This window comes from Kryptolebias marmoratus, linkage group LG16 (genome assembly GCF_001649575.2).
Source record: "Kryptolebias marmoratus isolate JLee-2015 linkage group LG16, ASM164957v2, whole genome shotgun sequence".
Lineage (NCBI taxonomy): Eukaryota > Metazoa > Chordata > Actinopteri > Cyprinodontiformes > Rivulidae > Kryptolebias > Kryptolebias marmoratus.
This window is the reverse complement of record NC_051445.1, coordinates 13,819,010-13,830,683: the sequence shown is the minus strand read 5'-3', so window position 1 is coordinate 13,830,683 and position 11,674 is coordinate 13,819,010. Positions and strand designations below refer to the sequence as shown.

The 11,674-nt window shown below is 42.4% G+C and overlaps 2 protein-coding genes across 9 annotated transcripts in view; one reads left to right on the top strand and one right to left on the bottom strand.

Moving 5' to 3' along the window:
* si:ch211-269k10.4 (uncharacterized protein LOC100150242 homolog) overlaps positions 1-6,802 on the top strand; it is an 11,191-nt gene extending 4,389 nt beyond the window's left edge. The window contains exons 1-6 of one of the 4 annotated variants that reach the window (XM_025008107.2): positions 72-354; positions 656-837; positions 4,150-4,269; positions 4,368-4,424; positions 5,332-5,439; positions 6,101-6,802. In XM_025008107.2, the coding sequence (XP_024863875.1) occupies positions 670-837; positions 4,150-4,269; positions 4,368-4,424; positions 5,332-5,439; positions 6,101-6,214 (567 nt within the window). In that variant the 5' untranslated portion in view covers positions 72-354; positions 656-669 and the 3' untranslated portion in view covers positions 6,215-6,802. Of the gene's footprint in view, positions 1-71; positions 355-655; positions 838-4,149; positions 4,270-4,367; positions 4,425-5,331; positions 5,440-6,100 lie in introns of those variants that run through there. The other 3 variants (XM_025008106.2, XM_037980156.1, XM_025008105.2) reach the window with 3 other exon arrangements.
* Positions 6,741-11,674, bottom strand: part of zgc:158766 (uncharacterized protein LOC100009641 homolog) — a 33,763-nt gene continuing 28,829 nt past the window's right edge. For all 5 annotated transcript variants that reach the window (XM_037980155.1, XM_037980153.1, XM_037980154.1 and 2 more), the window contains exons 20-23: positions 10,473-10,589; positions 10,018-10,299; positions 8,978-9,207; positions 6,741-7,071 (exon numbers count right to left, since the gene is read on the bottom strand). In XM_037980155.1, coding sequence (XP_037836083.1) covers positions 7,066-7,071; positions 8,978-9,207; positions 10,018-10,299; positions 10,473-10,589 — 635 coding nt within the window. In that variant the 3' untranslated portion in view covers positions 6,741-7,065. The remainder of the gene's footprint in view (positions 7,072-8,977; positions 9,208-10,017; positions 10,300-10,472; positions 10,590-11,674) is intronic.

Genomic DNA, 11,674 nt, shown 5'->3' with positions numbered 1-11,674 from the left:
ACCCCCACCTTATTCACGCAGTTCAATGCAAAAAGCTCCCACCTGCACGGGGTTATGTGAAGCAAACCTTCATGAAAAAAAAAACAAAAAGTCACTGATGTCTGAGGGTAATGAGGCCGAGGAGACATTTGTGAGGGCTGAGGAAGTCGAAGAGTGCGGTGACCTCATCTGTCAGAGTCTTTTAGGGAAGTGGAAACCCGAGTCGAAAGAGCGGCGCTCTTGTTTTAGGCAGAGTGCGAAAAAGAGACGGCTCGAGCTGAACGGGGTAAGAGATCCTGACTAAAACACTCGAACCTGAACCTCAAAAATGCCTCCGGTGAACCCGTTCAGAGGCTGAACGGCGATCGCTTCAGCGTAGGTTGCAGGTTTTCTGTGCAGTTTATGTGTGACATATTCAAGCTCTGTAGTCTTCTGTAGTTGCCGTTACGCAAGGAGAATGATTTAGTGGACTTTAACTGCGAGAAGAAAAACAATGATAGGTATTGGTACACTTTGCTCTTATTCGTTGGTATTAAACTTTGCAAAGAGGTTCATCATGTCCACCACATGTGGCAAAACAAAAAATGTGCAGGGGATGTCAGCGTTTCGAGTACTTTTTAATGGTTGACGCCGCCGAGCAGGTCAGAGCTCAAATGGTGGGATTGTGTCCTCTCAGGTCAGAGAAGCGCCATGGCCTCCGCCGACGTCGACATGAGGATCCACGAGGACCAAGAGCCCCTGAGACCCGGGCGAAGAGAAGCGCCTCCTCCTCCTCGGTACTATCAGGCCTCGGAGATGCTGCCGGCGGAACAAGGGCCGCTGCACAGCCTGCTGCAGAAGCAACCGGCCATGTTGGGGGTAAGAGGGCTCCGCCGCCGCAGGACACGGCTGTCGAGTAGGAGCGATGCCTCTCTCTAGAATCTACCTGAAGTCAAACATCTCCACACCGATCGCCCGCTCTGCTCTGGCTTCAGAGGCGACCGCGGCACAGAAACACAGTTTTTAATGAGCTTCAGATTAAACCGACACAAACATTCAGCTCTGTTTGGGGATTAACCCCCCCTGAAACCCAGCAGGGTTAAAAGGGGCTGTTCTTCCCATCCGATTGATCACGTTTCTATTATTGACGATAAATCAGACCCACATCAAGTTCTGGTGGCTTTTTTTGTTTTCAGTTCCACTTAAGAGTCGGCTTTTGTTCTGTTTTTTGTTTTTTTTAGGACGAGGACACACAGATCAGACTTTCTGCACTGGAATGAGCTGTTTTATGGCACCACAGCCACACTAAAAAAAACACAAATTAATTAATTTTTTTCTGTTTCCGGAACATCTCATGAACCAGAGGGCTAATTTTAACCAAACTCTTATCTGATTGAAAGTTAAATGATTCAGCAAACGGCTCCGGCTCGGCTCAGCTTCACAGATATTGAGCTTACAGGTTGGCGTGGTAGTAGCTGAGAGTCGTCCCAGGGGCGTCTTCCGACCTTAACAAACCTGGGCGCGCAAGGCGGCGGGCAACATGCATCCCAGTTTCATTCCAGCTGTTTTTACGCCTTTTAGAAATGCAGACTTTTACGTTGGCAGCAGTGCTTTAATTGAGCTCTTACTCATTAAAACAAGACATCACATTCGACTTTTTTTTTTTAAATGACTTAAAACTAGTTCATGTCAGATGTTCCAAAAAGATTAGAGATATAAACAAGTGAAAAAAAATGAGCACAAAGCTCTGGGCAGCAGTAACAGGAAGTGCTCTGTTTAGGTGTTGCGTCGCCTTCATGAAGTGTAAAAACTTAAGTTTCACTTACCTCTTTACCGCTGCAGTTCTTCAGAATTAGGTCTGTACTACTGATTTAGGTACTTCTTTTAAACATAAATATATATATATATATATATATATATATATATATATATATATATATGCATGCATGCATGCATGCATGTATTTGTTCGTGCTGCAGCTTTATAGAGCACAAAGTAAACATAAACTAAATATTTAAACATACTAAACCCTTTTTGTTCCACACAAATGTACTCTGAGAAGTTACAAGATGTAAAAAAATACAAAATAAGCATCTATATAAGTATTTTTCTTTCCAAATTTATTTGGAAAGAAATCCATGCCAGCAAAGTTATTAAAAGTTTAGCAGCAGAGAAAGAAGTTTTTTTGGAGAAAAAGATGCTTTTTTCACTCATATCAGTTTAGCATTTTGTCCGGGATATTTAACAGAATTGCCTTTTTGGTTTTTACAAAATATTAAAAAGGTCTTTACATGATGCCAGAGCAGGATGTTTAAACTTAAAATGGCCTCCGACACAACCAACTAAGCTTACTTGTATTTAACTCTTAAATGTAAATGTGCTACGAGTTCAGTTTATATCTAAAAACAAACAAAAGTAGTTAACGGGATGAAAACAACTTTTCAAAACTGCAAAGCGGGCGTTCCACAAGGTTCTATTTTTGGGCCTTTTTTGTGTTGTTGTTGTTTTGCTTGTATATTAATAAAGATTTTTTTTAAGGATGTTCAAACTTATGCAGATGATGCCGTCGTATTCTACTCCACAAACAGAGCGGGCGGGAGGCGGGAGTCTCACAGTTTAGAAAACCTTTTTAAAATTCACCAAAACGTGTGATGATTTCAATGTGGAAACCTGACAGGTGGATGAGTTCATGCTTCATTTCAGGAAAGTGTCTAGAGTTATTCAAACTTATCCACTTTTGTTCACCTGTAAAGGCTGAACAGTTGTTTCTGTTAAAACCGGCGTCATAGTACTCATGAGCTCTGAAACGTTTGAACCGGAAACCACTGAAGTGGCGCTTCTATAAAAATACGGTACAAGTAAAATATTGTAATCTTTGCGCGTTATGCCTTTATAAAATAATTTTAAAAGGCTGAGAACATCAGAGGTTGATCAACAGGGGGATAAAGTTGTTAAACTATGTTAGAGGTTTTACCTCTCCGGTAAAATGAGACAAATCTGTGAACACGTCCAACGGCTTTTAAAGCCTAAACTTTCCTCCCCTTACGGACTGCAACATAATTAAACACATTAGGTGAAGTACTGTAAACTCTTCTAATCAAGTGATTCCAACATGTTGTGTAAACTAATTTGTCTTGTTGCTTTAAAGCCATATTAGATCAAAATACACAAATTTTCAACTCTTTGTAAATTTTTGTATACGTGTATCGTGTGATTAAAATTAACCAGTGATTATGCATCATTCACTATCAAAAGTCTATTGTGTAATTTGTAATAAATGTGCAAAATCAGCGGAGTCATGTGTTGTTGCCAACAATTACAAGTCGTAAACAAAGGCGAGGCTCGTTTGCCGTTTTCTAAACGCAATTTTTACGAAACCCCAGGTAAGTTTGAGTTACATTAACCCCTAAAGAATCATTTAATGATGCAGAAATCGTGTTGGAAGCATAAAAACTCAAATCAAAAACGCTAAAAAAATGGGTTGTTTGAGAGCTCTAACAGCTTTAAAAATAATTTGTAAAAATTACACAATGAAACCTTCAGAAATCAACATTTTTTTTTTACTTTAAACATTTTCAGAGGAATATTGACATCCTTTTCCTTCTATTATTATTATTATTATTATTATTATTATTATTTGTAACCAGGAACCCTCCATCTGTGCAGTTTTTCTGTTTAATCTCTCAGATCTCTGCAGATTTATCTCCCAGGAAGCTCTTTAACGTGACAGACATCTTCCTCGACCGTTGCTTGAAAAAAAATAATTTTACAGAAACTGGCTGTTCTACTGTTTCCTATTTTAAGGTAGTATTTTTAAATATAGCCACAGAGATAATGAGCTCCTGTTCTTCGCTGATGACGACTTGTTTTTATAAATAATGTGTAAAACGGATACGACACGTCGGGGTTGCTTTTTGCACATTGATTGCTGAGTATTTTCACACTGTTGTCTCTCTTTAACCTGCAGCTGATTAACTTAATGTGGTTTTGTTCTTCGCAAATTTTTTACTAAAACCTCAAACTTATTGCTCTGTTGGAATTCAAAAATGACTCAAGAAACAAAGAGTCACGCCCGATTTACACCACAAACAGAGGCTCAAACTCTCAGTTTTGTTTCCATCTTCCTTCCAACCCGTTGCAGATTCAAAGATTTATTGCCGTATTTTATGCCAGTATTTGTCTTCTTGTCAGTCTTTGCAGGTGATGAGCGGCATCTTCAGCGTCGGAGTGGGAATTCTTTTCGCCGTGACGCAGAACATAAATGTCTCCCTCTGCACCATGTTCAGAGTTTCATATTTCACCGGAGGACTTGTAAGTTTCACATTAAACTGAAGTGAGTCATTAAAAAAAAAACTCTACACTAAACAAAAGGTCTAATATGTTTGTTTGCTTTTTTTTTATTTCTGCAGTACATCATCGCTGGACTTGTTTCCAATCTGTTGTTCAAAAACCCAAAATTACTAATGGTGAGTGTGTCCTGATGTCAGTCTGACAACTTAAAGTCATTTATCTTAATCACCTGAACGGGATCATACGGTGGGTTTGTGTCAGAGCGGGCGCTCGTGAGATGTTACAGAGATAGTGGAACCAGTGGGTGCTTTGGGGTTCTCACCCCCCCAAAGACAGATCACACCAAAGGGGATGGAGATCCCCAGAGCTCTTCGTCTCCTTGAGCGGCGCTCGATGTGCTCCGAGGGCGAAAGACATCTTGAGTACCGGCACATAATCCTCCCTCTGCAATGTCACATCCAGAACCCCTGAGGACCCAGGCAACTCTGGTCCTCGAGGGCCACCATCCTGCATGTTTTACTTGTTTCTCTGCTCCAACACACCTGGTTTTAATCAATGGATGATTAACAGGCTTCTGCAGAACATGAAGAGGTGATTTAGCCACTGAATCAGGTGTGTTGGAGCAGAGAAACAAGTAACACATGCAGGATAGTGACACTTGAGGACCAGGGTTGCCTACCCCTGGTCCAGAACGTCAACAATGCACAAATTGGATTTATTACTAACACAAAAACTCATTTAAGTCCATCAAAGACGAGGCCCAGTCCATCGTGGTTTTGCTTTACCATGGCAGCGCCGAGGGTGGAGCACTAACCATGTAAATGACACACACATGGTTCTCCTGGCATCGTGGCGTGGGGTACCACAGGGTAGGAGTTCAGGTCACCTCCGGTTGTGATCTGAAGGACCCTTAAGGCGCGGCGCTCCGTCAGTCCGTATGTCTTACCCCCTGCGGAGACAGCACCATCGGTACCCTACTTCCACAAAACGACAGCTGTTACTTCCGGCGCGATTCTACAATTTACACATTACTGACTGACGGTGAAATTCTTCTGAACAATAACCAGGTGATTTTTGTCCCAGGTGTCTTTTACCATGAACTGTGCCTGCATCATCGTGGCCATTATCGGAGCGATTCTGATAAGTGTTGACCTGGCTCGGTTCACCTCAGGAGACCGTGTGTTTTATAAAGTAAGACTTTTTTTCTTTTTGCAAAGAATAAAAGTAAATTAACTATACTTTATGGAGAATTTTATTTAGTAGTAGTCTTATAGGCAAGTTGTATAGTAGCCATAAAAGCTGCCAAAATACATGATTTTTTGTTTTTGATTTGAAATTTATACATATGTCTTTTGTGATATATAACACACTAAAAAGGCACCATTCACTTACAAAAGTGTAATTTGAGCAGTTAGGTTTTGTTGCCAACAATTGCAAATTGTAAACAAAAGTGAGGAATATTTTCTGTTTGCCAGCACAGTTCTTTACAAAAACCCCGATGAATTTGAGTTGCGTTAACCTCCAAACATTTAAATTGTTAAAATTCAAAACCATAAAAAAAAAAAAAAAAAATTGAAAAAAATTCACGTATTTTGACAGCTAGGGGTGTCCTACCCTGGTCCTGGAGAGCCACTATCCTGCATGTTTTTCCTTGTTTCCCTGCTCCAACACACCTGATTCAGTGGCTAAATGACCTCTTCATGTTCTGCAGAAGCCTGTTAATCACCCATTGATTAAAACCAGGTGTGTTGGAGCAGAGAAACAAGTAAAACATGCAGGATGGTGGCCCTCCAGGACCAGGATTGGAGACCACTGCATTAACGTAAACGTGTAAAATCACATCAATTTAAAGCTCTTCCTTTTGCAGATGGAAGTATTGCAGCTGTGCGTGCTGGCGCTCGAGGCGTTCCTCTCGGCGGTTCTCTGCTTCTGGTTCTTTAAAGAGAAACCAGCAAAGAGCCCCTGATCAAACTGCTGGAAGCGCTGCTTGTGGGAAACTTAAGGGCGACTGCGAATGGGCGGAGAGCCGCGCGCTCAGGAGAACTAGAGCAGACATGTTTGTTGCTTCAGCGTGTGGCTTTCTGCTACCTGTGCTGGAGCACCCCCCACCCCACCACACACTCACACACACACACACACACCTCACCGGGGGGCTGCGCTCTGCTTCTGGTGCTTTTTCACATGGACTGCAAACGCAAGAGCTGCGGTAAACAAGAGTCAGTTCCTTTCATATGAAGGCAAAAAAACCCCAAAAAAAACCACAGTTCATGTCACACCACTATTTGGTCTCATTTTGCAGCTCTTTCACTCTTTTTTTCTTTTTTTACAAATAACATTGTGTTTAGTGTGTGCGTGTTTGTGTGTGGTTTTACGTTCACACTTTATCAGTGGAAATATCTGCAACTTGTTTTCAGCTTCTCGTACAAAAAAAATCCAAAAGTAATAAAAAAAAAGAAGAGCTTCTCTGAGCCGAACTGAAACACACCCGCGGCCGTGTTTAAAACATTTTATTTATCTGTACAAATTCACTCGGCAGGACAGGTGTCTCACCTTCTGAACCGTTCTGCTCTTTGTTTGCTAATTTTTGTTTTCTTTTTTCAACATCTGTAAAATACATCTACAATATAAACACACGACTGACTGATGAAAAAAAAATGTACAAATGTACCATCATGACAGCACAGATATGCTGTCATGTGTCGGCTTTATCATAGATTATCATGAAATGCATTTTGACCGTCGACTTTCATCCAATAAAGTTTTTTGTGCTTCAAATCTGGACTCCTCTTTATTTCAGCCTGCTTGCCGTTTGGATCTTCACAGCTGCAGACAAAACAGAGAAAAAAAAAAAGTTAAGAGGCGCTTTAATAAATACGTTTTTGCACATTTTGCAAGAAAAAAATAACAATAAAACAGCACAGCTTGAGTAACAGCAAGGCAAGCCCCGGAGAAGGAAATAAACCGGATAAAATCAAGTAAAACTCATTTCACATCAGAAAAAAAAAAGATAACAGAAAACCAGATTAAAACAGATTAATTATAGGTTTATATTTTACCACTGAGAGCTGCTCAGAAACAGGTTTTTGATGTCCTGCTTGTAACTTTTTTCAAAACAGGATTTTTTTTTAAATATATGAAAAGAGACACTTTAATGTTGTACATTATAGGATTTATTTTTTTTATACCTTTATTTATAGATGTTTTCAGCTTAACGTACAGATGTGAAAATCAGTTAACATATTCACAAATCATAAATGAAAAGATTTCTTACAAAACTTGTCTTCACAATGAAATAAATCCCAAGAGAGAGACAGAAAAGAAATAACCTAAGAATAAATAAATGTGTAAAAAATAAAAAAACTAAATAAATAATAACTTTTAATATAACAACAATTCCTGAAGCTGGAGAAGATCAAATTTTGCGTTGGAGGTTCGATCCAAACATTTTATAAAACTTGGGCCCCTTGACTATAACATTTTGAGTGACTGGATGCCCTCCCTTAAACCGGAAAATCACACAAAAACTAATTTTGACGTGTATGTGGCTACAGTAGTTCTAACCACTGACACTGATAGTGTCAGATATCCGTACCCTAACTTACACACTTATCTGAATGCTTGTTTGAATGTTATCCACATTTTTTAAATTATACTGTCTTTCCTGAGTTTTGATGCTTTTAATCTTTTAGCTGTATTATTATTGTTGTTGTTTTTCATTATTCACATTGTGGTGGGGATGAATGGTGAGGGGAAGGGGGAGGAAAAAATGCCACATTTGCTGTTATCCCTGTAATCAATGACCTGTTTTTGCTGGATGATTAAAATAAAATGATTAAAAACAAAATTTGGTTCTTATATTCAAATACTAACAATTAGGTGGTTTGTTACAAGAAACTTAAATTTGTAGTTTTATCTCTGATGCCTTCAAAAAAGCTAAACTGCACATTTTTCCTTTAATATGGTTAGAAAGAAAGAAATGTTCTCTTTTCCATCTGACATTTTGACGACGGCGACGAGGGAAGAAGAAGAAGAAGAAGTGGTGAGAAAACCTGAAGTGACGAGAGCAGCTGAAACTCGAACAGATAACGTGAGAATCACAAGGATGTCTAAAGAAGTCGCTTTTAGATCCTCGACGAGAGAACTCTTGTATGTCGACAGAAAATACTTCCTCTGCTTCATTCCAGGAAATAAAAGCATGAAAATCAGCTCGAGACCCGGCTGCTATTAGCAGAAACATTCAGGGTTTTTATAATCTATGATTTTTTTTTTCAGCTTCAGCTGACGTTTGTCTACATATGTAAAGACAGAAACAGCTTCCAGAGGCGAGAGACGGCGCCACAAAAAGACCCCGATGAGCTTCATCTGTCTTCCTGTGCCGCCTTCATGGCCTTCAGAACAAACAGGCGAAGAAGAACGACACACAGATGCTTTTAACGCAGAAACTCCTCCAGGTTTGTGGAGTTAAAAGAAGTTCTAATGCAGCTGAAGTGACGCCGCCGTGGAAACGGAGCGAACCGTGAGGGGAGGAGCCCCGACGTGTCCTTTAGACCTGACGACTCAGAAACAAAGATGGCTCCGTGAGCAGGCTGCAGCTCGCAGTTTCAGAGACGGGTTTTCGCTGCTCACCGAACAAACGCGAAGACACGAGGACAAAAAGGCGACGAAGGAGCCGAGTCGGAAGAGAAAAAAATCAGAAGAAACGCTCGCAGAAAACCTGCGGAGGACTCACCGCCGTGATGAAGTTGGCGCCCTGCGGCTGCAGGTCTCCGTCTTTACGGAGGAAGGAGGGAGAGGAGCCGGAGGAGGGAGGCGTGGAGGAGCAGAGGAAGGAGGACGACTCGTTGCCGTTGCTGAAGGAGTCCATGATGGTGGCGGCGGCGGCGGCGGTGGTGGCATGGTCGGGGCCCGTCATGCTCTCAGTGGAGGGGAACTGGGAGGACGTCTCCGAGCTCTCAGTTACTGACGCAAAACAGAGAGAGGACACAGCAGCGGAGACATCAACAGGGATGGACACAGAGACAAATACTGAGACATCAGCAGAGACGGACAGACACTGAGACAAACGAGCCGTTCGTCTCTCTGCTCCTGAGCGAGGTGACAGCACCACCTGGTGGTCAAAGCAGAAACTAACCAACCTCTGAGCCCCGGGTCCTGAGGGGAGTCGCTCTGTAACAACTAATATAACCATCTAAGCAGTTTAGCATTAGCATTAGCATTCAGCTCGTTCAGGAGACGGCTGCTGGGGCTTTCGGTTTTTGTAACTTGTGTTTATTTATTTTTAATCTTCAACTTCATTTAAAAATAAACTCCATTTCGAAACATTGTGCTCTTTGAAACCTGCTTCAGCACATTTGTTCCATTTTTGTCTTCAGATTTTAGATTTTAGCTACTTTTACATTTAATCCAACTCTTTGCTAAATAGAAGCTTCTAACTACTTCTTTTAACTTCTAGTTAGTCTTTTGATACTTTTATTTATCATTTGGTTACTTTTAGATACCTTTTTTCAACTTAAAGCTACTCTTTTGCTACTTTAGCTTCTAGCCAGCCTTTTGCTACTTTTTGCTTTTAGATAGTTTGTTGCTATTTCTAGCTTTTTGCTAGCTGTTAGATATGTGCAGCTAGTCTTTTGCCACTTCTAACTCTTAGCTACCAGCTTCCTACTTTAGCTTTTAGCTAGCGTTCTGCTTCTTTTAGCTTTGACAACTCAGTTCGAGCTCCTTCTTGGTTTACGACCCTCTGAGGCGACGTTTCGTGGCGGCTCCACTCACTCATGGAGGGCCGGCCGCCCACGGCGTCCTGCTCCAACTCGTCCTCCTCGATGCAGTCGTAGGGCCACTGGGAGAAGGAGGCGACGCTGCCCGCCGGGTAGGGGTGAGCGTGCGGGTGGGAGGGCGAGGAGTACAGGTGGAGATTGAGCGAGCCCAGCAGGGAGGAGGACGACTGGCTGCTGGAGGAGGAGGTGCTGCTGTTGGAGATGGTGGAGTGCGGCCGCTTGAAGGTGGCGCAGTGCTCGAACGACGGCACCGCGATGGATGCCCTCGTCCGGGGCTCTGCAGAGAGGGAGAAACAGGCCTCCTGCTTCAATCATCTTCTTTTAGGCACCACAGTTTAACCAAACAGACGAGAGCCGAGTTCCGGGAATGGATTTGAATGATTTTAATGATGAAAACAGCTTTAAAAAGGCAGAAATAAAGGAAAAGAAACCTGCAAAAGAGCAGCTCACCTGTCCCCTTCATGATGTAGTCTATGGCTCTGTCACTAATGGCTGCCTCACTCGGCTTGATGTCCATGAAAGGTTTGCTTCCGATCCCCATGGACACCATCTCCTGCATGCGCAGCTCTGGAGTCAAATGAAGACAGGAAACGTGAAACTAGAGCCGACCGCACGGAACACACCCGCCGGTGAGCGTAACAGACGGCTTCGATTTCCTGTGGTACTCGGATGTGAGTAACACAGGAAGGAAGCAAAGACGAGGTTTTCACATAGGGGTCACTTCTGACCTTGACCTTTAACCTGTTGACCTTGAAATCAATAGGGATCATCCCAGCTGGGTGACGTATCCAGCTGTGCAGTTTGACACGATTACAGCTTTAGAGCAGGGACAAAGGTTTCGCAAAGGGGTCAAATGTGACCTTGACCTTTGACCCTTTGACCTTAAAATCAATAGGGATCATCTTTGACTCATGAGGTGTCCAGCTGTGCAGTTTGATGTTTCTATGTTAAAGAGTTATCGATTTAGAGACAGATAAACGACACTGCTCCCTAACAGGCGTATAAGAAGGATCTGAACAACATTCCGCTCGAATTTAAATGGCACAATGAACAGATAAAACCAGAACAAGATTCTTTAATGAATAATCCGGACTACCAGCCTCTCGGCACAATGAATCCAACAAGGCCCGGATAAAAAAGACACATGTAGACCACGTCAAAGCCAAAACTTACCAGTGATTCAAATATTTGCTAAATCTAATCTGCCTGTGTGTCACAGCTCCATCTGTTCCTGCCACGCCTCTTGCCACAGCCACTTAACTTTCCATAGTCCCACAGTTCAAGCCACACCCATGTTGCCATGCCCACGTAATCAGCTTCATCTGTCTCACCTGTTCCTGTCACTATAAGTACCCACAGCTCACACACCTCAGTGCCAGATTATTGAAAGCCTTGTTGCAAGTAAATGTCCAGCGTACTACTCTCATTCATGCCTGATCTCGACCCTTGCCTGTTCCATGACCACCGTCTCTTGTCTGCTCCCTGCCTGATACTTCTCTGGACTCTGATCTCTCGTTACCGACCTTGCCTCGCCCATCTGGACCTAGCCCTTTGGATTCTCCCTGTCTGGTTTTGGCTTTGGACCTCTGACCTACCGGTAACGACCTCACGCCTGGATCTGGATTTTCCCTCTCGTCTCAGCCCCTTTCAGA